The following is a 25,538-nucleotide window of genomic DNA, read 5'->3' on the forward strand; positions in this document are numbered from 1 at the left end:
TAAGAGTGATTTACTAATTTGACATATAACATTAAACTAGCAATATTAAGTGGATGTGGGAGTCAAAGTACTGTGGGTGTAATATCAAATCCTGAGATCAGTAAACTACTTGAATATTTTTAAAAAACTGAACTATATTTTTACCCACCTTATTGACAATTTTTCTTTAGTCTTTAAAAAAGAACAACAAAATAACTGTACAAAATAGCATATGTGTAATTTGCATATATAACATATTGTACTATGCCTATAATATACGTGTTTTACATATATAAAATATGATCACATTCAAATGAAATTATTAAAGGAAATATGCATTTAACAATCTCCAGGACTGAATAATTGCACTTTCCATGCCTCCTTAATTGCAATAACTTTTCTTTTGAAGGTGTCCAGCCTTTTCTTGACTATTTTCAGTTGTTCCTCTTCTTCATTAGACATTTTACACTTTTGTATCGATTGTTTAATTTTTACATGTTCAAGAACTGCCTATAAGTGAATTATATTTATTCAGTTTAGTTTTGCTTTTGTTGTCTACTATTTTCCTTATCCAATTTATGTATATATTCTACTGTGAATTTCTAAGACAATTATATTTATTTTTATGGCTATTTTTTCAGAGTTTTGCTACTACAAACAATGACGCTATGAACATTCTTGTGTAAGAGTCCAATGTGCACATTCAAAATATTCTATAAGTTGTATGCCAAAAGAATTATTACATCGCAGTGCATGTGTATTCATGTTAATTATCACTGCTAAACTCTTCTCCAAAATAGTTATACCAAGAAGTTACTCTGAAAAGTATAAATACAGTATGATTTCCTCGGTATGACATCCTAGAAATGCAAAACTACAGAAATACTTCTAAAAATCAGTGGTTGTGATATATTTTTGTGGAGGGAGGGGGATGAATATGTGGTGTCAAGGGATTCGTAGGGCACAAAACTTTTTTTGTGCAACACTATTACTGTGGATGCATGTCACTGTGCATTTGTTAAAACCAAAGAAAAAATAGCAAAAAACAAAGAATCCACAACTTATGGCACAAAACTTGAGCCCTAATAAAAACTATGGACTTCAGTTGATAATAATATATCAATATTGGTTCAATTGTTACAAAAATCCCACATCAATATGAGATATTAGCAGGGGAAATGGTGTCCAGGGAAAAGTAGTACATGGGCATTTCGTGGTCAACTTTTCTGTAAACTTAAACTTACTCTAAAAAACAGTCTATATCAATTTTTAAAAACTCTTTCTGCAGTACTAGGGAATGCTATACCACCAGGTTTTGCTAAATTTCCCACGCTGCCCTTAAATTTGTGATCCTCCTGCCTCAGCCTCCTGAGTAGCTGAGATTACAAGTGTGTGCTTCTGTACCCAGTTAAATATTTAAACATTATATTAATTTACATATCTATCTACAGAGTATGAGATTTGTAGTAATCTTAAGCAATATTTGTTCTTGACAGCAGACTTTTAAATTTTTAAAAGTATAATGAGTGGCATATTATGTCTCATTATGCTTTCAATATTTCTTTTATTACTAATGAAGTAAAGCATCCCAGACAATGACTGTTTACTGGCTACATGTGACAGAAGTGGTGGTTAATCACCTAAACCTCTTGATTTGTGAAGTTACAGGAGGCAGCTGCTGACTTTCTACTAACCTTGGCAGACTTGTGACAAGTTGTACCAGTGGAACAGAACATATGTTATTTCCTGTCCAGGGTATTACAGAAGCTGTGGATTCCATCTGTTGGGTGGAAACAGATTACCTGCTGCTTTCAGATATAACTGAGCCTGGTCCCTAAATTAACATTTAGTTAAAAGCCATCTATGTCCTGAAAGAGCCACACTGAACTGTTGGACAGGCGTGATAATTCTTATTGCTAAATAATTGTTTTGTGTGAAGTATGTGATAATAGCTTTTCCCTCCTTTTCTACTGCTTTCTTTTATTTATTTTCTTTTTATTCTTGCATTGTAGACAGTCTTCATATAATCGAGAAATTAATCCTTTGTCCATTTTTATGTTGAAAATGTTTTCTACTGCTTATGGATACTCTTTTTTTTCTTTTATTGACTTTATTGGTACATTTTAGGTATACACTACAGTTACATTCATTATTAGGATCTTGTGCCTTTACATGACAGGTGGTCTTGGTTCTCATTTTTCCCCTTGTCCTTGCCCTCCCTTCACCCCCGAGAAATTAATCCTTTGTCCATTTTTATGTTGAAAATGTTTTCTACTGCTTATGGATACTCTTTTTTTTCTTTTATTGACTTTATTGGTACATTTTAGGTATACACTACAGTTACATTCATTATTAGGATCTTGTGCCTTTACATGACAGGTGGTCTTGGTTCTCATTTTTCCCCTTGTCCTTGCCCTCCCTTCACCCCCTCCTCCCCTCCCCATTTACAAATACTTTACTTCCATCTTTTCATTTTCTCATATTTTTTCCCTTATTACCTTTCCCCTACCCTTACCATTTTCCCTACACCTTTAGCCCTTTTCTTACCATTTCACAATGTCAGTTATCTCATTAGGAGCTTATGTACTATTACAGTTTATTCACACCAGATAAACTATTCGGTATTTACACATGTGACTTATTTATTTTACTTAGGAGTATATTCTCAATATGTATCTACTTTCCTATGAATGAGTCTAATTTATCATTCTTTATGGTTGAGTAGTATTCCATTTTATAGAAAAACCACATCTTCTTTATCCAATCTCCAACTGATGGGCAAATGGGCTGTTTCCAAGTTTTAGCTATTACAAACTGTGCCGCTATAAACATGGGTGTGCATGTATCACTCTGGTATGATTCTTTTAATTCTTTTGGAAAGATATCCAGCAGAGTGATGGTTGGGTCAAATGGAACCTCAAGTCCCAGTTCTTTGAGGTATCTCCATATTGATTTCCATGGTGGTTGCACCAGTCTGCATGGAGATATCCATCCCTGGTAGTAACTTTTCTGATGCTGGCTAGTAAATTATGAGCTTTATATGATGGTTTAAATATATATTTTAAAAGGTATATATATATATTTTTTTCTCTATATAGGTATTAGATATATATTTATATATGCATCTATATATATCTCTCTCTTCTCTTCACCAAATACTTTCTTGTCTGTGTACCTAAAGATAATATGCTGTTTTTTATGCAAAAATTTAAACTTTGCTTTCAGTGATTAAATCTTAGTATGTGAGAAGACACCTAAAGCTAAACAATTTATACACTATGTCTCAGCATTTTGGTGTTGGGTATAAAACTATGAAAACTGAGTGCTTGTGCTAAAACATGTCATGGATGAGAATATTCTTAAAAGCTATATTATAGATAAATATAATCTGAAAAAACTGAGCACAAACAAATGTAATAAACCCTTTACTAGCCTGCCTAAGTCATTATGAGTTTGGTTTGTTCATTATCACAGCATGTTGTAGTCTATTCTTTTCTTTTTTATAACAATACTTATTCAAGTATAGAATAAAAGAAAACAATATTTTTGACTAGAAATTCATACTTTTTTCTTGCAGTACAGGGTATTAAACCAGGAGTGTCATGTATGTTAAGTAAGTGCTCTACCTCTGAGCTATATCCTCAGATCTAAAAGCATTATTCTTTTTAAAAATATTTTTATTGGTACATTTTTAGGTATACAATACAGCTACATTAGTCTTTGGGATCTTGTACCTTTACTTGATGTATCTTTGTCCTAAAAGCATTATTCTTGATAGAAAGAGACTGGAAAATTTTGAATATTTATCAGCTGGGGAATGTTAACTAGAGCCTCATCTGTTCACATTATTGAATAGTATGGAACAACACAGAAAAGAATGGATCACTAATATGTACAACACCATAAATCTATGTTGTTTCATGTACTACTCACATAGTTAAGAGAAAAGCATCATAAAAATGCAATATTTATGTGTCTATTAGGTGAAGCTGAAAAATCATACAAATAAAATCAGTAATGATAGTAATCAAAAGGTTGTTTTTCCTGGGGTAGACACTGACTGTGAAAGAAAGAAGAAAGCTTTACATGGTGTTGAAAATTGTCATTATCTTGACCTGTGTGATCATTTCATGAGTTTATACTAAGAAGAAATAAAAACTTAAAATTCAAATCCTAAGAATTGTTCATTCACTATATGCTAATAAGAATAACTAGATAGTCTTTAATAAATAATCTGTATGAAGTAGACTTGCCAAAAATAAATCAAAATATGAATTATAACTGGTAATGATAAATGATATTACATTGCCCAGGAGGAAGATTTTAACCTTTGTCCTCTTAGAGATTTTTGGCTGGCATGAGAATTACACCAATGTGAGATAGTTTAAGCTATATAGTAGACCCAGTTGACATAACAGGCAATTAAAAAATACTTCATTCAACAACCCCAGAATACACATTTGTTTCATCATCCCATAGAACACTCTATCCTATACCATATTTTAGTGCACAAAACAAGTCTCTAGAAGATTTAAAAAATAGAAATAATGGCTTTCATCTTTCCTAACTACAATGAAATGAACACAAAAAAAATAAGAGGAGTACAAATTTTACAAATACATGGAAATTATACAACATGTACTTGAATAACAAAGAAGTCAAGGAAGAAATGAAGGAATTTTTAAAACAAATAAAAATAGAACCACAGTATGGAAAACCTGTTGGGTAAAAGGAAGTTCATAAGCTATCTGTGGAGATGTATTAATTGCACTATGTTCTGATAATATACATGGGATAACTTCAATTCCTTTGCATTTAGTTAAGCATGTTCTATGAGCTAGTATGTAGTCTACTTTGGAGAATGACTCATGTGCACCCAATATTCTGATTTTGTGGGGTGGAACACTCTCTAGACATCTACTAAGTCTGTTTGTTCTAAGACTTGATTTAGTTCTGTTATTTTGTTGTTAATTTTTTTGTCCAGTTGATCTGTCTACTTGTGTCAGTGGAGTATTAATGTCCCCCACTTCAATTGTAATAGTGCTTGTTTCAATTTTCATATCCATCAATATTTGTTTTTTATAGTTGGAGGCATTAGTATTCGGTCCATATATATTTATGATTGTTATTTCTTCCTATTGTATTGTTCCATTTACAAGGATGTAGTGACCTTCTTTGTCTCTGTTAATCAGTTTTGGTTTGAAATTTACTTTGTCTGTGAATAAGGTAGCTACCCCTGCTTTTTTCTGGGATCCTGTCACATGGAGAATTGTTTTCCAACCTTTTATTCTCAGTCTATTAATTTCTTTGTGGATTAAATGTATTTCTTGTATACAGTATATTGTTGGATTTTGCTTCTTAATCCATTGTACCAGCCTGTTTCTTTTGATTGGAGAATTGAGGCCATTAACATTGATGTTTATAATTGTTATGTATTGACTCTTCATTGTCATGTTATTTTCCTGTTTTGGGTTCTTTTATTTTTTATTTTCCCCTCTCTCCCTTTAATTTCTTGCCTTACCTGGTATATTTGCTCTGTTGGTCCTTATGGAGTTGTGGTATTCATTTTTCTTTTTCCAAGACATTGTTTTGAAGAGTTTGGAATGCAGACTGGTGTTCATGAAATTTCTCAGTTGTTTTTTTGTCATGGAAGTATCTTATTTCCCCATCAATTTTGAAAGATATTTTTGCAGGATGCATCAGTCTAGGTTGGAGGTTGTTTTCTTTTAGGACATGAAATACCTCACTCCAGGCTCTCCTTGACCTGAGGGTTTGTGTTGAGAAGTCTGCTGTGATTCTGATGGACTTTCCTTTGCATCTGATTTGTGCATTTTCTCTAACTGCTTGTATTATTTGTTCTTCCATTGGCTTTCCAGGATCTTGAGTATTACATGTCTAGGTGTAGATTTTATTATTTTGATCATGGCTAGCTGGAATCCTATATGCCTCTCTTATCTGTATGTCAAATTCTTCCTCTCTGTTTGGGTAATTTTCTGTCATGAATTCTGTGAACAGTATTTTTATGGCATTTTTACTTTCTCCTGCTACTTCATGGATTCCTGTCTGTCTTATATTATTCTTCTTTGCATCATCTAGAAGTTGTTGGATCAAGTTCTCATGATCCCTTACTGTTTTTAAGAGAATTCTCTTTTCATGGTCACTGACCACGATCTTTTCTTCTATATCCGAAATTCTGTCTTCACATTCATTCATCCTGCTGTGAATGCTTTCTATACAGGTTTTAATCTCCTAGATATCTGTTTGAATCTGTTTCATGGATTCCATTTCTTTCCTACTTTGGGCATTCAAGGTTTCCACTTCTTTCCTATGCTGGGCTTTTATGGCTTCCATCATGGTTCTGAGCTCATCTATTGTTTGATCTGTTTCTGTTCTAAACTCTCTAATCATGTCTTTCATTCTTATCACCATCTCTGTGGTTATCTGGGAAATTATTTGTGTTTTGAATTTTTCTAGAGCCTGACTCATCTGTTTTGTTACTTCTGTGCTATGAGTTCACGGTGTCCAGATGGTTGACTGTCAGACTTTTCCACCTCATTTCCACTAGAGTTTATCTTTGTTGAGGTTGAAGTACATGTTTGTGTCTTGTTTAAATGTGTTCTCATTTTGATTTTTGTCATTGGTATTATCCTTGGTTTAATTCCTGGGTTAATACTTTGACCTTCCAGATGTAGCTGGTCTTTAGGTTTGGAATCTCTAATGAGTCTGAAGCAATCTCATTTTCATTATATGAGGAAGGACAACTGATTAGCTCAATCACAACCCCATATCCCAAGTGACACAATCAGCAGCACAATAGCATCAAGCACAGCTTATAAAATGACAATTTGTGGTAGTTATTAATCTATCTATCTCCTTTAACTGTATGAATTAAATAAAAATTGATGACAGGCCCAAAATAGTTTCATAGTGAATAAACTTTTCAAATTATAAACTTTACTCTTCACGCTGGGGCTTTAGAAGGAGATGCACAGGGAGAAATAGATAGGATAAAGAAAGGTTAGAAGTGAGGTCAGAGGACATTTGCATCTCTCAAATGACCAGTGATGTTGAACATTTTTTTGCATGTTCATTTGCTATTTATGCTTCTTTGCCTGAGAAATTCTTTTCATTTCATATGCTCTTTTTTGGATTGGATCTTTAAATTTGGGAGATCTTATTTTTAAAAGTTCTTTAATATATTCTAGATAGTAGACCTTTGTTTGAGGAAGAGCTGGTGAAATGTTGTTCCCAGATTGTGGGTTGTCTCTTCACACTATTGGTTGTTTATCTTGATGTGCAGAAGCTTTTTGATAAGAACATATCCCACTTGTTGGTTGTTTGTACTACTTCACAGGCAACTGAGTTTTTATTTATAAAATCTTTTCCTACACCAATGTCTTCAAGAGTTCTACCTAACCTCTTTTCTACCCAGTTTCCTGTTTCTGCTTTAATATTTAGATCTTTAATTCATTTCAATTTTAGTTTAGTGCATGATGGGAGATATAGGTCTAGTTTTACTCTTTGGCAAGTTGAAACCTAGTTTTTCCAGCACCATTTATTAAAGAGGCTATATTTCCTCTATTGAGGGTTTATGGCTCCTTTGTCAAAGATGAGATGGCTGAGTTTGTCTGGAATTGTTTCTGCATCTTCTTATCTGTTCCACAGGTACTCAGGTCTGTTTCTTTGCCAGCACCATGTTGTTTTTACCACAGTAGATTTGTAGTAGTTTCAAGTTGGACTGTGATACCCCTACCTTGTCTTTTTTGCCTAGAATTGCTTTTTGCATTCTAGGTCTCTTCTTTTCCAAACTAACTTTTACATTGCTTTCTCAAGGTCAGTGAAACATGCTACTGGGATTTCAATTGTCATTGCATTGAATCTATATTGCAGTTTTGGAAGTATAGCCATTTTCACTATGTTGATTCTTCTTACCAAGGACCAAGGGATGTCTTTTCATTTTCTGATATCCTCTTTAATCTCTTGTTTTAGAGTATTGCCATTTTCAGAGTAGAGGTCTTTGATTTCTTTCTTGGACTGATTCGTAGGCATTTCACTTTTTTCATATGATATTGTGAAAGGGGTTGTTTGTCACACTTCTATCTCAGTGAGTCCATTTTTCATATACAGGAAAGCTATTGATTTTTGTGTGTTGACCTTGTATCCAGCTACATTGCCGAATTTCATTATTAAATGTAGAAGATTTTTTGTGGAGGTCTTGGGGTATTCTAAAGGCAGTATCATGTCATCTGCAAATCATGACAATTTGACTTCTTCACTTCCTATCTTTATTCCTTTTATATCTTTCTCTTGTCTAATTGCTGTAGCTAATGTTTCCAAAACTACATTGAAGAGGAGTGGTGATAGTGGACATCCTTGTCTTGTTTCTGATTTTAGTGTGAAGGGTTTCAGTTTTTGACCATTTAGTATTTAATATTGGCTGTTGGTTTTTCATAGATGGCTTTTATCAGATTATGGTAGAGACCATGTATTCCCAATTTTAAAGGGTTTTTATCATACATGTGTGTTGAATTTTGTCAAATACTTTTTCTGCATCTACTGAGATGATCATATGGTTTTTGTCCTTGGCTCTATTAACATAATGTATTACATTTTTTATTTGAAGTGTGTTGAACTATTCCTGCATCCCTGGGATGAATCCCACTTGGTCAGGGTGTATAATCATCTTAATGATCTCCTACATTCTGTTTGCAAGTATCTTATTAAAGATTTTTGCATTAGTGAGATTGGCCTATAGTTCTCTTTTTTGGTTGGGTCTTTTTATGCTTTGTGGATCAAGGTGATACTTGCTTCCAGGAATGAATTTGGGAATATTGCTTCCCTTTTAGTTTAATTGAAGAGTTTAAACAGTAGTGGAGGAACAATAAGTCTTGCTAGTATTTTCTAGATATTGGGGCATGTTGAAATATGAAGTATGACCAGAGAACAGCTGCCTCTTATCTATAGAAAAAATTTAGTGTTTATTTTTGGTGTAAAAGGAGTTATCAATCAATAATAAGTTACTTTATTCCATTATAAAATATCAAATTACATGAACAAATTCTCATCTAAATTTGTTATGTTTTGAAATAAAATGCCAGGGTCATTAAATTTTTAAAAAGCCATCCCTAAAAATACATTGACATTCTCATTTTGCATAAAATAACAATATTTTCCCTTCAACAGGTTTAAATAGTGTGACAGCACTCATTGACAAGATTCAAGGTTTTGTGGAAGGAATTGGTAAGTGACACATACATAGAGATGCAGAAAGGAAATAAAAGAATAAAAGGTTTATTTTGTCAACAAAAGGCCAATTGCACTAAAAGCAGTGTCAGTGATCGACCAATACTGGATTGCAGCCTCTTCTTTTATAGGTTTTACAACTATGATCTCATTCAGATGGTTACATTTCACTTCCTCAGTTCACATTACCTATGTACAAGTTACAGTAACAAGACAGTTACCTTAAACCCAGATGTAACTTGTAGTTAGTGAGTTTACCTTAAGGTTTGTCTATCTACCTCTTCTAGTGCACAGGAAGGGGGTGATCAGGGTCAGGGATGAGGCCAGATGTCCAATTTCATGGTCAATGCCTCTGGTGTCTGTTAATTTTAAAGTAAACAAAGCAGATTGCTGTTACAGACAGTGGATGTCATTTTACATTTTCCCAAAATTTTGTAGGTTTTTAGATTATTTGCAAAAGTTCTTTGTATCAAAGGGATATCTTTAAAGCTCCTACACATTTAAGAAACATTGTGAATGACCAAAAACAGACTTACTATGTAACATACAATAGACTTATTGCCTAAAATCTCTATGCAATAAGAGAATGCTTGTTTAGTCAAGGCCAATACATGTTGATCGAGTTTTAAAATGCATAACTGAATTGTACCCCATACAAAGAATAGAAATGTCAAAATTTTTGATAATTTAATAATTTTAGATCTAGATGCAATGTATATTGAATAAAAGGGAGCATTTATTAATTACTTTGCATGAACTAAGTTTATGTAATCTTATCTCTATAAATGTTTTATCATTAGACAAACCTCTGAATCACAGCCTATTTTGTTCTCAGATGTATACTTATGTCTAGGCCCAGGTAAATACAAGATGAGTTATAACCTAAGATAATAGTATTTAATATAACCAGTTATAAATCTATTATTGAAAACATATTAAATGTTAGCATTTAAATAAACTTTAACTCTTTAATTTATTTATACTTTGGGTTTCTTATATAAGATAAAGCATATGATATGTGAACTTGTGTGTCTAATTTATTTAACTTAACATTATGGACTCAAAGTACATCTACATCCCTACAAATGACTCAAATTTGTCCTTCTTTATGGCAGAATGTTAAGGTTCAATTTCTTGTGTAATTAAAAGCTTAATACCAGAAAACACAAAAACTGGTTTTGATGAAAAACCCAACTTTTGCTTCTAGTCTAAGTTTTGCAAATTTAACAAAGGACTATTTTAATATGTTTAATTTGTTGCTTTAGACATAGAAAACTTTTTGACTAATTTTTAAAATTGCATCCAACTTAATTCCATGTAATAATTTTTAAAAACTAATATTTGCTGTTGTGGAGTACAAAGGTGCCTTATGGAAAAATTGGAGGAACCACACGTTCTGGAGAAACTGAAGCAAATTGGTTTAGGGAGGTACTTTTAGCCTCAGAGGAAGTTTTGCCTTGTAGTCCAGAAGGCTTAAGGGGTTCTCCAGGGAAATTTTTCCTGTTTTTATATATATAGAACTATAAATGTGAATTTAACTCTTAGCAACTTTATAAAGAAAGTAATCTTAAGCCTTTCTTCTTTTATACATTTGTAATTTATGAAAATATTTTAATAGAGAAAATATATTTATTTTATGTAAATTCTAGCACTGTACTAGCTACAGGAGCTGGTGGCTCAGACTGGGAGAAGAATATCTAGTTTCTCCTGCCCCAGCTGGAGCATCTGATGCCCAATAAGGCAGAAGCTAAGAATGAGAAGGGCTGCATGAGTATACAAGTGTATGTGGGGCTAGGATCTGGCACCCTAAGAAGAACTTTGAGAGTTTAATGTTTATCTGGGACTAAAGAATAGCTTCAGAACACTCACTGGGTTGGACTGTAGTCTAAGAAGACTTGCTGGAGGTGGAGTTCCTGACCAGGGGAGGTGTCCTCAAAACTCAGGGCAATGGTCCAGCACCAACTCCAAAGTCAAAGCTAGCTCCAGTATCAAGTTTATCATAAACACCAAAAGTAGAGTTAACTCCAGAGCTGAAGGCAACTTCCTATCTAGATCCTGTTGCAGTATTATCAGATTTACCACCATCTTTATGCAGAGATAGTCCTGGTTTCAAATCGGAGTCAGAATCACAACTAAGTTGGAGATACAGTTACTTACAGTGCAAGATCCAGCACCATTGCCAGAGATAGAGACAATTTCAGCAAAGTATTAATGTATTGTTAAAGCAAAGACAGGGTGGAGGAAATTGTGTTAGTCCTTGATTTTTATGAAGGACCTTGAAATGATTCCTGAAGTCTAAATATCTTTTTTTTTCTATTTATTGACAAATCTAGGTCTACAATACAGTCACATTCATTACTGGGATCCTGTACCTTCACATGACGGGTCTTGGTTCTCATTTTTTCCCCTTGTCCCTGCCCTCCCTTCACCCCCTCCTTCCCTCCCCATTAACAAACACTTTATTTCTATTTTTTCATTTTCTCATATTTTTTCTTTTCCCTTATTTCCTTGCCCCTACCCTTCCCCCTTTCCCTACACCTTTAGCCCTTTTCTTCCTATTTCACACTCTTAATTATCCCATTAGGAACTTGTGTAGTATTATAGTTTTTCAAACCAGAGAAACTATTTGGTATCTGAAGTCTAAATATCTAACAGGACTTCCTCATCCAAATAGTAATTCTAACCACACACTGATTTTTTAAAATAAACAGACTCAGAATAATAATATTTATAAATATAAACACATTTTCACTTGATAATGAATAGATGATATTCATTTTTTTACCAGATATTGAAGAAATGGAACTGGAAATGTATGGAGTGCATTTGGGGTATATTTTGTAAAAAGCTGCATGGAAAACTTGTATAGAATGTTTATTTTATTGTATTGTGAGAATTTTGCACCAATGGAATGCTAAAATGACAGCTTTTGGACAAGAGACAGACTCATATCAACTATATTCCCTTCTTGATCCACTGGTGACAGTGATACATAATTTTCCCACATTTTTAGCAAGAGAATGAAGGTATTAGAGTGTTTCTGTTATTTTTGAAATATGATGTAATTTGGAACCAAGACACTTGGATTGTCAAGTCAATAATCACCTGATTTATGACCAACTCTGAATCTCATTTTCCACAAGGTAAACAGGGAAGACAAAAAGCTTTGTAAATCACCAAATCACTCTAATGACTGCTCCATGGTTATCATTATTCCTCCAGAGGTGAATTCTCCAATGGCTTCTTGAACAAGTAGTTCTACCCCTAAGGGAGCCCATCAAACAATGAAATACTTTGTGCTTGTCACTAATTTTGAGTTAGGGAATGAGAGATTGCTCCTCAGGTCCTTTTCATGGTTTGTAAAATTAGAACTCACATTACTTTCTTAGGTCCTGAAAGCTGGTGTACATCATTGTATCTACTGGGTGTGATTCTGAACTGATAGCTCTTCTGCAAGCTGCAAGGAAGTTTTGAGCACATGGAGAATCTACCTGTTCCTCTGTACTCCTTGTCTTCTAGAAAGAAATTGGAAACCTTCCCCTGCTTTGTTTCCAAAGGTATCTGTACTCATTGGTTAAGGGTTCATGTAACAGTAGGAGAAGAATTAACATTTGCTGGTATGATTGACTATGGTTGTTTCTAGCCAGTGTGTGCTGCTAATCCCTAAATACTACTCCATCTCACAGCACAGTATGGAAAAAGCTCCGTGTAGAATAATTTATCTTGAGTTCAGTATGTAACTTTTGGAATGATAAAGAAATGCAATTCTTTTAGGATACTCTATCTGAAACTGATTATACATTAAATATTAAAGAAGACATTGAAAAAACATATCCTCTTTGGCATTTTTCCTTTTATTTAGTTTATTGGTACATTTTATGTATACAGTGCAGTTACATTTATTATGGGGATCTTGTACCTTTACATTACAGGTGATCTTGGTTCCCATTTTTCTCTCTTGTCCCTGCCCTCCCTTCACCCCCCTCATCCCCTCCCCATTTACTAACACTTTATTTCCATTTTTTCATTTTCTCATATTTTTTTCTTTGGCATATTTTTAACTCTGGTAAATACTGTAGAGTTTTCTTGCAAATTTCATATAAAATCTCTGTAATTTTATACCTATCTGCTGCCACAATGAAGCTATAAGCAGGTGCCTTTTTTTATACCTAAAGAATATTGGACTTTTATTCAGATACCTGATGATTCTATTCTATTGGCATAATCTTACTTCTACTCAGAAAACAAGCTATTTAAAAATTTAGGCCATTTATTTATTTAAATCTTTTCTTCAGTGTATTGCTGCTGTAGAATAGAATTTAAAAATTTTACAGCCCCAAAGGCCTTATATACTCTGTCTTCATGAAAATTCTCTCCAAATATTGCCAGGATATCCAAGGTCGTGAGTTGTATCTGTTCTCAAATACCATGCCCTGGTGTACTCAAACACTTCAGTAAGGAGCCCATATTTATATTCTCCCAGTGACAGTTTCTTCATTTAGGAGTCCCTTAAATAAGACATATAAATGAGCTTCCTTGTAACTTTAGCCTCTTGTAATTTGACAATTTATGAAAATGAATTTCCCTCAAATTGAATTTCCAGGAATTTAGTATGTGAAAGATGATGTGAGGAATTTTATTTATTGCAATATTGCTGGAAATGGCAAAATATTTTAAAAATCTGCATGCACAACATCCAGCTAATTACCATTTTCATTGTGATAAACCAATAGATATTAACATGGAAATGAGTAACATGACTGTGTGTGTAACCTTTCTCAAGTAGTATGGCAGTGAGAGGATTTTTATCATAATGGGATGTAAAATTTAGGAATTATATCAAATTGAGATAATTGGCTCAGTGTGTAAACTTCAGTTACCTCCAAAATGAATGATAAGTCAATGAATGGGTCATATACCCAGCGCTCAGGTCAAAGAAGTCTTTATTTACACTATGAATTCAATTTTTTCAGATAGATCATCATGGTCTTTTGAAAATTTTTTTATGATTGCTCAAAAGGATAAATCAATGACAAAGTGGTTTGGAGGAGAAAGAGATTAGAAAAGTATTAAGAATGTTAGGATAATGACTAGAAAAATGTCAGTAAAATTCTTTACCAGACCCTGCTGGGTGTGGTGCACATGACTATAATCCAAGTACTCAGGAGGCTGAGGTAGGGAGGATTGTCACAAGTTCAAAGCCATCCTGGACCACAAAATGAGATCCTATCTAAAAAGAAAACAAAACAAAACAACAACAACCCCCTCAAAAAAACCCAAATAAGCAATACAAAAAAACTTTACCAGAAGCCTAGGATAGAAAACAGAAGAAAGGAGAAAGTATTTTTTGTTGGTTCTACTCAGACATTTACAACAGCCTTTTATACGTCAGATCTGGAATGCAAGTAGAAAAGCCAAATATTCCTGTACTCTCACATTTCAGTAGGAATGACTAGTTTGATTTGAGGCAAGAGTAAGGTGAGAATGGGAAAGAAAAACAGAATTTTACTTCATATTCGATGAACATTCCTTAAAAATGGGTGATGAAACACTGAAAATGTAGAATAGGAAAGCATTTTTTAATAGGAAGAACCAGTGGCCAAACTACAAAATATGTGCATAGATATTTTATGTTATGACACACATTCACGCTTTCAAAGTTCTTCAACCCACTGCATATATTTTCCCAAAATTTTCACTTCCTGATATCTTACAGGCCCAAAACACATTGAATTCTTTTACTTTGATTCAATCATTGGAAATAATGTGTTAGCAAGAGATTACTTCAGAGACATGGGGAAAGTTAAGGAAGGTCAGTATACCTTTAGAGATCATTTATTGGTTTTCTACTAATTGATACTGTCCTATCCTTGTGTTGAAACTCATAATATCAGATTTTTATCACAGTCTCTGGGAATCATCATGTTAAACCAGATCTGAACTGATGATCATTCATAAATTTTGTGTTTCTTCAAAGAATGCTGAGTTGGTTTTCAGGTGGACAAATAATATCCTTTGTCTAAATCATTATTAGCCCACTTATGGCAAAAAGCCTGATATATACAGATTAAAATTTGCAGATACTGATTTGTTTGTTTTTATTATGTAAAAGTCACAATGAATTTACGTTTTCATGTCTCTCTCTTTTTTTTTTAATATCCAGCGTAATACAGAAAGAAGAGTATGAGAAGAGATAACCAGAGCAGTGTGTCTGAATTCATCCTCTTGGGGCTCCCTATCAGGAAGGAAGAGAAAGGCATGTATTATGCTCTATTCCTGGTCCTGTACCTGACCACGGTGCTGGGGAACCTGCTCATCATCCTGCTCATCAGGCTGGACTCCCGCCTCCACACCCCCATGTACTTCTTCCTCAGCCACTTGGCCCTTGCTGACATCTCTTTCTCATCAGTCACAGCTCCAAAGATGCTCATGAATATGCTGACACAGAGTCAATCCATCTCTTATGCTGGGTGCATTTCACAGGAATTCTTTTTCTTCTTGTTTGGTGGTGTTGACAGCTTCCTTCTCACTTCAATGGCCTATGACAGGTATGTGGCCATCTGTCATCCCCTCCAGTACAACATCATCATGAGTCATATCCTCTGTGTCCTGTTAGTAATTTTATCCTGGGTCCTATCTGCTGCTGGTTCCCTTGTGCACACTCTCCTCTTAGCCCATCTCTCTTTCTCTAGAGACAACACTCTCCATCACTTTTTCTGTGAGCTTCCTTCCTTACTTAAATTGTCCAGTTCAGACACCACCAACAATGACCTGGTTATTCTCATTGTAGGATCAATGGTTGTTACTCTGCCATTCATGTGTATTCTGGTGTCTTATGGCCGCATTGGGGCCACCATCCTGAGAGCTCCCTCTATTAAGGGAATCTACAAAGCTTTGTCCACATGTGGTTCTCATCTCTCTGTGGTTTCTCTCTACTATGGAGCAATTATTGGGATCTTCTTTTTCCCCTCCTCCAATAACACCAATGACAAGAATATCGTTGTCACTGTGTTGTACAATGTGGTCACACCCATGCTGAATCCCTTTATCTACAGTCTGCGAAATCGGGACATGAAAGGAGCTCTCAGAAATCTGCTCAGTAGAGGAAGTTTGTCGGTATGATAGACATTGTATTTCCTATTGTCTTGATATGAGAAATTCCCAAAGACACATTACATTGTTTCTTTGAATCTTTCTTTTTCTTTCTTTCTTTCTTTTTTTTTTTTTTGTTTTTGTTTTTGAGACAGGGTCTCACTAGGCAGTTGAGACTGACCTGGAACTCACTATGTAGCCCAGGCTGGTTTCAAACTCACGGTGAAGTCTCTGCTTCAGCCTCCTGAGTGCTGTGATTACAGGCATGTGCCACCACACCCTGCTGAATTTTTATTTCTTGGTGACTATTGATAGAACACTCATTTTTTATACCTGTTTCATGTTAGACATGTTTTTTCTATTTGTGTTGTTGATTTTTAGAGTATTGGAAAAGCTTCTTACAAGCATATAATATTATCTTTTCTTATAATTCTTTGTTTTCACATATTTTCCTTCTTCTAGAAAAGTTTTAAATTTTTATGTAGTCACAGCTTTTAGTCTTTTTTAATGGGATGATATGCAGTATTTTGTAGCAAATCTTTTTTGCCTGGATCAACATAACACAATTTTTGTTCTGCTAGGCTTATGATTTTACTTTAAAATATTTTCTAAATTTATTTTTCTTAGTATCATTAGTAAGATATATAATTTGATTTTTGTTTGTAAGTTATTCATTTTAAATTACAAGTAAAATTGTAAGTATTCATAGCATATCATGTAATTTTAATAGTATACCATATAACATTAAATAAAGGGAATGGTATTTATTTCCTCAAACATTTATCATTTCTTTTAGCAAAACCATGCAAAGGCTTTTATTCTTCAAATATAAAATGTTATTATCTGTAGTCACCCTACTGTGCAATATTACACCGGGATTTATTTCTGACATTTAACTACTTCATACCAGTTTTCCACCCTTTCCCATTTGTCTCTTTCTCATTGATCCCAGCTGTTTGCATTTTCTTTTTTCTTTTTCAGCTTTAATTGAGTTTATTGGTACATTTTAGGGATGCACTACGGTTACATTCATTGTTGGGATCTTGTACCTCTACATGACAAGTCTTGATTCTCATTTCTTCCCCTTACCCCTGCCCTCCCTTCACCCCCTTGCATTTTATTAATTATTGTCCTATTTTATTTTTAGTTGTATTCTTAGAGTGATGGAATTTAGTATGTAACTATTTTTTTCTGTCTCAAAGAGAGTAACTGAGATGAGGTGGATTCATCCAGATACAGCAAATATATATCCCACTTGGTTACTAGAAACTTTATTGAAGCTCTCTACATCCTAGTAAGGTCACCTGGGTACCACATATACAGAGGGCAGATATTTCATGGACTTTCACATGGTGACATGACAGTGGATAATGGGTGGGCTCTGCTGAAGAGACTCAGCTTCCCTGGGTGTGGGCTAATGAATGACCAAGCAGGGTGGCAGGAGGTTAGACAAAGCAGCATAGTGTTAGGCAATGGAACTGAGTTTGAACAAGATTTTAGTGTATGAAGTATACTTAATTTTAAAATGAAAAAAATTACTTCTCTCCCAAATGACATAAATGCAGTATCATAAGCTTCCTTGTGAAATGGTAAAGTAACATCTTTGGTCCTTGGGAAACTGCCTCTGCTTAGAGCAAAGCTACTTAACTACATTGCCATAAGCTGATTACAGTGAGATATTTGCACATTATTTCCTTTGTCTCTAGTACTTGTTAAAGGTGGAAATTCTAATTTAAGAATTCAGTAAATAGTTGTATGCTATTAAGCTGACAGTATTTAATGGAAGCAGAACTCAAGCTTTTGTGTACTTGAGGTCAAATCTTGAGACTTATGCTCCAAGGATCTCATTGTTTTTCAAATGTCAGCAATATTTTTAGCCATTTTAGTGGAAATTTTATTTTAATCATTATAAGACTTGAAATAACACACGCAAAATGAAATATTCCACATATACAAAGATATATGTATATATGATGTATTATGCTTATGTGTATGCCCATAGAAGTGAGATGTAATCCCATATTAAATAAAAAACATTTAAAAAATACTTTGTAGTCTATAGGTTAAATGATAAAAAAAAAACAATGTAGTTGAAACCCCTTCAGTTCCTCCTCAATTTTATCTTTTCCCCCTGAGGGGGCACCATGTCCTTACTGTTTATAATATTTGCTTTCCATTGAATGTTAATTCTTTTGCAGCAATCTTCAATTTGCTTACCTTACACTTACATATAAATGAAGTAAAATTATGTTTAGTCTGGTGCAGTTTTTGTAATCTACTATTGTCCTTGTGAAATTTATATATATATAGTTTTGAATTCTGGTGCGAGAATCTAGCAAACTTACCCTATTGTAATGTATATTTTAATGTTTTTCTTTTCTCTTTTTCTGTTTGGCTTTCATAATTTTTCTACTAAGAAAACTGCTGATACGATTTGGAGAAATTTTCTGCTAAGAACAGTGCTGATACAATGATTCAAAGAGGCAGAGAGAGAGAGAGAGAGAGAGAGGAGAATATGTATATATACTCTCCAATGTGTACATCAAAACTTTTGTAAATCGTACCTCCAAATTGGGCTCCATTGAAAGGCATGTGTATATAGAATTTAACTCTCACTGCCAAACTCTTCTACAAAGTGGTTGTACTAAGAAGCTATACAAATATATTTCCAACCATATTCCCATCATAGAAAAATAAAACAAAAGATGATTAAAAATACCAGTGGTTACTAAGGATTTGGAAAGAGAAGTATGAAGAGTGTAAAGAGGATTTATTGAGCAGAAAAATTATTGTCTGATGCTGTAATTTGGATAGGTAAATTTGTGAAAACCAAACAAAGAACCAACCAAATAAATGGCATTTTATTCAGTCAAAGGAACATTTGTAACTTTGGAATATGGAGGCTAATTTAATCATTTGAATGAAATGCATTCACTAGACTTAGTACTATATAATAAGAAACTGAGACAGAGGTCATTGCAAGCTGCAACAATGGAAGAACAGTATAAGATTTGATAAGAACTCAATGGGATCAAGTTATTATAGCATTCCAAGATTCCCATCTGCTGATAGAATTTTAGCATTGTGTAACAAATCAAGTGCTTCACACTATGTTTTAACCAAATATATTAGAATTTTAGAAAGTAAAGCTCTGCCTTGTCTTATTTACCAATGATAATATGACATATTTCTATGTAAAATTTTAAAACCTTGCCTTTAGTCCTTGATATTTTGGTATATATTGAGTTGTAATTTTAACATTTTCAGGTATAAATTCGTTGAAGATTTTCTCATGTTGATAATAAAGTGTTTAAAGTTAATTTTTAATAAATTATGTCTCCACTTATTTCTGCTGATAATTACATCACATATTTTTGTAGATGTGTAAATTGCTTCATCACTTTTTGTTTGTTTGTTTGAGATCTGGATTGAACTTGGGACCTTGCTCTTATGAGACAGGTGGTTACCACTAAGCTAAATCCACAACCCTGTAAATTGCTTCATATACAGGCATACATATCTAGGACCACAAACCTATCTTTTAAATGCTATTATTAAAATATGCATCATTACCCTATTTGCTTAAAAATGATGTTAAATTGGAATTTAAGTCTAATAAGAAGGATGAAAACTGGAGCTGAACAATGTAAACTCCACGAGTCAGCATTTCCAGTCCTGGGCACATAACTATCAAAACTGAGTGCTAGTACTTATGAGAAAGCTCTTAGAATCTTCACTGTTTATAAATGAAATTGCACAAATATTTACACAGGTATATAAAAGAAATATATCATTGATTAGTGAAAGTAACTCAAATTGGATTTATTCATTACCAGATCATGATCTGGTATACTTTTTCTTTTTTTAAAAATTGAGTTTATTGGTATATTTTAGGTATACAGTACAGTTATATTCATTATTGGGATCTTGTACCTTACATGACAGGTCTTGGTTCTCAATTTTTCCCCTTATCCTTGCCCTCCCTTCACCCCTTCCTCCCCTCCCCATTTACAAACACTTTATTTCCATCTTTTCATTTTCTCACATTTTTTTCTTTTCCCTTATTACCCTTCCTCTATCCATCCCACCTTCCCTACACCTTTAGCCCTTTTCTTCCCATTTCACATGTCAGGTATCTTATTAGGATCTTATGTACTATTACAGTTTATTCACACCAGAGAAACTATTCAGTATTTACACATGTGTGACTTGTTTATTTCACTTAGGAGTACATCCTCAATATGTATCCATTTTCCTATGAATGACTCTAATTTCTCATTCTTTATGGCTGAGTAGTATTCCATTTTACAGAAAAACCACATCTTCTTTATCCAGTCTCCAACCGATGGGCAAATGGGCTGTTTCGAAGTCATAGCTATTAGAAACTGTGCTGCTATAAACATAGGTGTGCATATATCTCTGTGATATGATTCTTTTAATTTTTTTGGAAAGATACCTAGCAGAGGGATGGCTGGGTCAAGTGGTACCTCTAGTCCCAGCTCTTTGAGGTATCTCCATATTGATTTCCATAGTGGTTGCACCAGTCTGCACTCCCACCAACAATGGAGAAGGGTTCCTTTCTCCCCACAACCCAGCCAACATTTGTTATTGCTTGATCTCTTGATAGCAGCCATTCTTTGTGGGGTGATGTGGAATCTCAGTGTTGTTTTCATCTGCATCTCTCGAATGACTAGTGATGTGGAACATTTTTTCATATATTTACTTGCTGCTTTTACTTCTTTTTCTGAGAAATGTCTGTTCATTTCAGATGCCCATTTTTGAATTGGGTCTTTATATTATTTTTATTGGGGGCTGATTGTTTTGAGTTCTTTATGTATTCTAGATAATAGTCTTTTGTCTGAGGAGGGGCTGGTAAATTATTTTTTATGAACAAATCCTCAGTAGCATGGGAACTAGCAGAAAGAATCAATAACTGGGATCTCATCTTATTAAAAAGCTTCTGCACTGCAAAAGAAACCATCAACAGAACTAAGAGACAACCTACAATGTGGGAAAAATTTTTATTTTTTTCTTTTTTACAACAATATTTTTCTAAGTGACCATGTAATTTAATTAATTACAAGCTTTCTTATTGAAAAATGAAACAGAAAAAAACCATAGCATCTATCAACTCTGCAATGTTTAACTAGATTGTCATATGTTCATACTATAAAATAATATAGAATAAATAGTAAGAAAAGGATGAACTACTGATACTAGAGGATAGATCATATGTTTAATATTATTTAATAAAGACTATAATATATAATAGATTATATGTTATATGATTTTAACTAGATGAGTTTAGAATGTGTACAAGTCAGAGATTGTACACATCAGAATTGCATTAATCTTTGATAGGGTACTGACTGGGAAAAAAAGAAGAAAGCTTTCTGAGGAGTTGAAAATAGTCCATATCTCAAACTTACTGCTGTAATCATTTCATTCATGTATCAAATTAAGAAATACAAAAAGATAGACATTTAAAATTTATGTGCTACATAATGTACATTTAAAATTACAAAATTTAATAATAACATCTATGTAGTGCATTTGCCAAAATAAATCACAATATAAACTAAAAATTTTTTGAAAATAAATTATAAGGTATTGAAGAGGAGGGAAAATTTTATCTCTAAGACATTATCAATTTTTGACTTGCTTAACATAATGCTACAGACCAAATGGACCCACCAGATATTTGCAGAATGTTTCTGACAAAATGAGATAAAACTAGAAATCAGCAGCAATAGGATCTTTAGAAATGTTATAGTCACATGGAAACTACACACCATTCACTTGAATGACCAATACATCAATGAAGAAATGGAATTGGAATTTCAAAATTCCTTAAAACATGAAAATGTTCATGTGAAAACATATGAGATACAGGAAAAGTAGTATTGAGAAGTTCATACTTAGTAAGGGCTTATATTAAAAAAATAGGGATTTCAAAATAAACAACCTAGTGAAATAACTTCAGAAACTAGAAACAAATGAACATACCAAATACAAAATTAGTAGAAAAAAAAGAATATCAATGAGTACAGCTATAAAAACCAGACTAAACATAACACAGATCAACAAATGAAGAGCTCTGCTTTCTGAAGAGTAAACAAAATCGACAAAACTTTAGGTAACCTAAACAAGGAGTAAAACAGAAGTCCAAACTAAGTAAGATAAGAAACAAAAAGGGAGACATACAACTGATAACACAGAAAGACAAAGTATCATTACTGACTATTATAAACAAGTGCTGGCCAACAAATTGGAAAGCTAGAAGGAAAGGATAAGTATATGACCACATATAATCTTCCCAAATGCACTTCAAGACATAAAAACCCAACCCAAAACTAATAATTAGTAAAGAGACAGAAATAGTAATAGGAAAATCTTTCAGCACAGAAAAGAACAGCAAAGAATGGCTCCACTGATGAATTTTACCAAGATCTTAAAGAACTATCATCAACTGTTCTCAAACTCTTTCATTGTATTGAAAGGGATGAGCCTCTTCCAAACTCATTCTAAGAGGCAAGGACCAGCCTGATCTGAAAATCAGAAAAGTCCATGTGGAAAAAAAATAGAGAAACATAGACCTTTCCATGATGAACACAGTCACAAAAATTCTCAACAAGATGTTAGCAAGTCAATTTCAGCAGCACAGAAAAATGATTTAAGAGAAGGCTAGGGATATAGTTCAATGGTAGAGAACCTGTTCAGCATGCATGATTTCTGGGCCTTGATTTCCACACTATCAAAACAGAAAAAAAGAAAGAAAGACAAGATTATAACCATGGTCAAATGAGACTTATCCCAGGGAATCAAAGGTGGTTTACTAAATGAAAATCATAAATATTAATACATCACTTCAATAGAATGAGACTAAACACCATCTGATTGTGACAATAGATACAGGGAAAAAATTCAATAAAATTCAGTAACATTTCATGATTTCAAATAACTCCAAAACTTAGATACAGAAGGAATATGCATGAACACAGCAAACACTATATAAGACAAATGTATATCTAGCATCAGTTGATATAGGCAAAAATGATTTTCAGTAATATCAGGAACAAGACTACGATGTCTACTTTCATTATTATTCACCATAGAATTTGACATCTCAGCCAGAACACTAAGAAGTGAGAGAAATGAAGAGTATACAAATGGCAAAGACAGAAGTCAAGTTATCTCTGTTAGCAGCAACACTCCTTCACATATACAAAGACCTAAAAATGTTCTTGACTAGAGGCTCCTCAGCACTTGGTGCAATGGTCCAGCACCAGCTCCAGAGGCAGAGTGCGCTTCAGTATTGACTTCATTAGCAGCAGAAGCAAAGGTAGAGTTAACTCCAGAGCTCTAGCCAGCTGCCCAGCTAGCTCCAGTTCCAATATTGTAAGATATACTGATGGCTCTGAGCAGAGCTACTTTCAGTTTTATGCCAAGGCCAGATTCTCCAACATGTCTAACATTATCTATGGAACTAGAGTGTCCTCCAGTACAAGATGCAGCTCCAGTGCCAGAGCTAAGTCAAGTCCAGCAATGTGTTAATGCATTGTTAAAGCAAAGAGATTACCTAGATGTATTTCCCTTGTGATAATTCACAAAGTTGTTCACTTCACATATTCTCATTTCTGTCTATGAATGTTATACTCTCCTTAGGAAATGTTTAAGAAGCATCATTTGAAATAAGAAATTTACCCCTGAACTATCTACATGTACTGCAGTTTCTCCCCACGTTAGGAAACAACTAGTCAGAATTTTGTGCTTCAGAGCCCATTGAATTCTGTAGATTTATTTCTAATTATGTTCATCTCTAAAATATATATTTATATTTGTATATGTACAAGTATGTGTCTTAAATTACTTAGATGTCTTTAACAATGTAGTAGAGATTATTTGACTTACACAATAGGAATTTATTTCCTCACAGTTCTGGAGCTCAGTGTCCAATATTCTAGCTGATTTGTTGTTTTATTGAGCACTTGATTCATGGCTCACAGATAGCTGCCTTCTTGCAGCATCCTCATGTAGAAAAAAATAGAAAGAGGAGGGATCTTGTGTTACAAAGACAGGAATCCTGTCATATTAGGGCCCCTTCTCATTATTTTATTCAATATCAATTCCTTCTTTAAAGGCACTATCTCCAAATACATTGTGCTGGAGCTTCAACATGGAGATATTTGGTAAAGAGCACAAAATTCAGTCTATAAAATTAGAAATAGCTGTAATTTATCTTTCATTTCTGTTTATTTCTACAATTGTTCTACAATTATTACTTTTCTAAAATTGTACAATTTGTACAATTGGTACATTTCTTAGATTCTATGATATAATATGTAATTGCTCTATAATGGCAGTTGAAAAAAATCACAACTTACTTGCTCTTGAAATGATTTTTATTATTTATGGTGCTGTGAATATTATTGCTATCAATGTTCTTACTTTTGTCTGCAGTTGTGTATGTGCAAGGTATCTCTGGGACATAAAACTGACATTGGATCATGAACCATGAAAATGCATATATTCAACTGAAAGTCAAAAATTAGAGATTTTTTCTTTAGTAAAAGTGATTAAGGGCCCCACCCTTGCCCTGCCTGCATCCAGCAGAAGGAGAAGGTCCAGGTCAGCTGTGCAGAGATCCTGTCCTCACTCCAGCCTGCATCAAGCCAACTGGTGAGGACTGGTTGGCCATGGAGGCACCTCTGCAATATCCACCACCCCTCCCCAGTGCTCTTAGGCTTCCTGATGGCTTCAGTTCTTGGATCCACTCTGAAAATCACAGGTGGTCATAAAGCTCATTTTTCTGAGCTCCTGCAGGAGCTCAGGGAGCTCAATTTGAGCCTTGCAGCCTGAATTCAGCCTGAATCTCAGAGGTCAACCACCAGCTTGCTGAGACTAAAGGACTTAGTTCTGCACATGGCTGTTCACATTGTCTATTGTGGCAGCAGAGATATAGTCTGAAAGACACCCCTCAAATTCTTTTTCTTCTTTCTTTTCCTCATTCCAATCTGCAAATTCTCTTTTCTGTTTCCTACTTCCAACTCAGCCTCTTGCTCCCCCATATCATTCTTCATCTTCCTTCCTGTTTCTGTTCCTGCTTTAACTCGGATTTCTTCTTTTATTGTTTTTTCTTTTCTCTTTATTTTCCTTTCTTCTCTCATTTTCCTTCACTCAAGGGTCAATAGTTTCAAAGGAAAGGGAGCCCCTATTACTGTTAT

At 33.9% G+C, this 25,538-nt stretch overlaps 2 protein-coding genes across 2 annotated transcripts in view; one reads left to right on the forward strand and one right to left on the reverse strand.

Moving 5' to 3' along the window:
- Positions 1 to 25,538, reverse strand: part of LOC104858169 (olfactory receptor 1J4) — a 156,814-nt gene that overhangs the window by 28,680 nt on the left and 102,596 nt on the right. The gene's annotated exons all lie outside the window — the stretch shown is intronic.
- On the forward strand, positions 15,406 to 17,609 carry LOC104858165 (olfactory receptor 50). The gene is made up of 2 exons (XM_010618259.2): positions 15,406 to 16,321; positions 17,581 to 17,609. Exons 1-2 carry the CDS (start codon positions 15,406 to 15,408, stop codon positions 17,607 to 17,609), a joined length of 945 nt encoding a protein of 314 aa, XP_010616561.2.

This window comes from Fukomys damarensis, unplaced genomic scaffold, assembly GCF_012274545.1.
Source record: "Fukomys damarensis isolate Sample0158 unplaced genomic scaffold, DMR_v1.0_HiC HiC_scaffold_36, whole genome shotgun sequence".
NCBI classification, from domain to species: domain Eukaryota; kingdom Metazoa; phylum Chordata; class Mammalia; order Rodentia; family Bathyergidae; genus Fukomys; species Fukomys damarensis.

Coding starts and splice junctions, on each gene's coding strand:
- LOC104858165 (XM_010618259.2), top strand. CDS start 15,406: ATGAGAAGAGATAACCAGAGCAGTGTGTCTGAATTCATCCTCTTGGGG. Junction 16,322..17,580: donor AGCTCTCAGAAATCTGCTCA/GTAGAGGAAGTT, acceptor CTTGGTTACTAG/AAACTTTATTGAAGCTCTCT.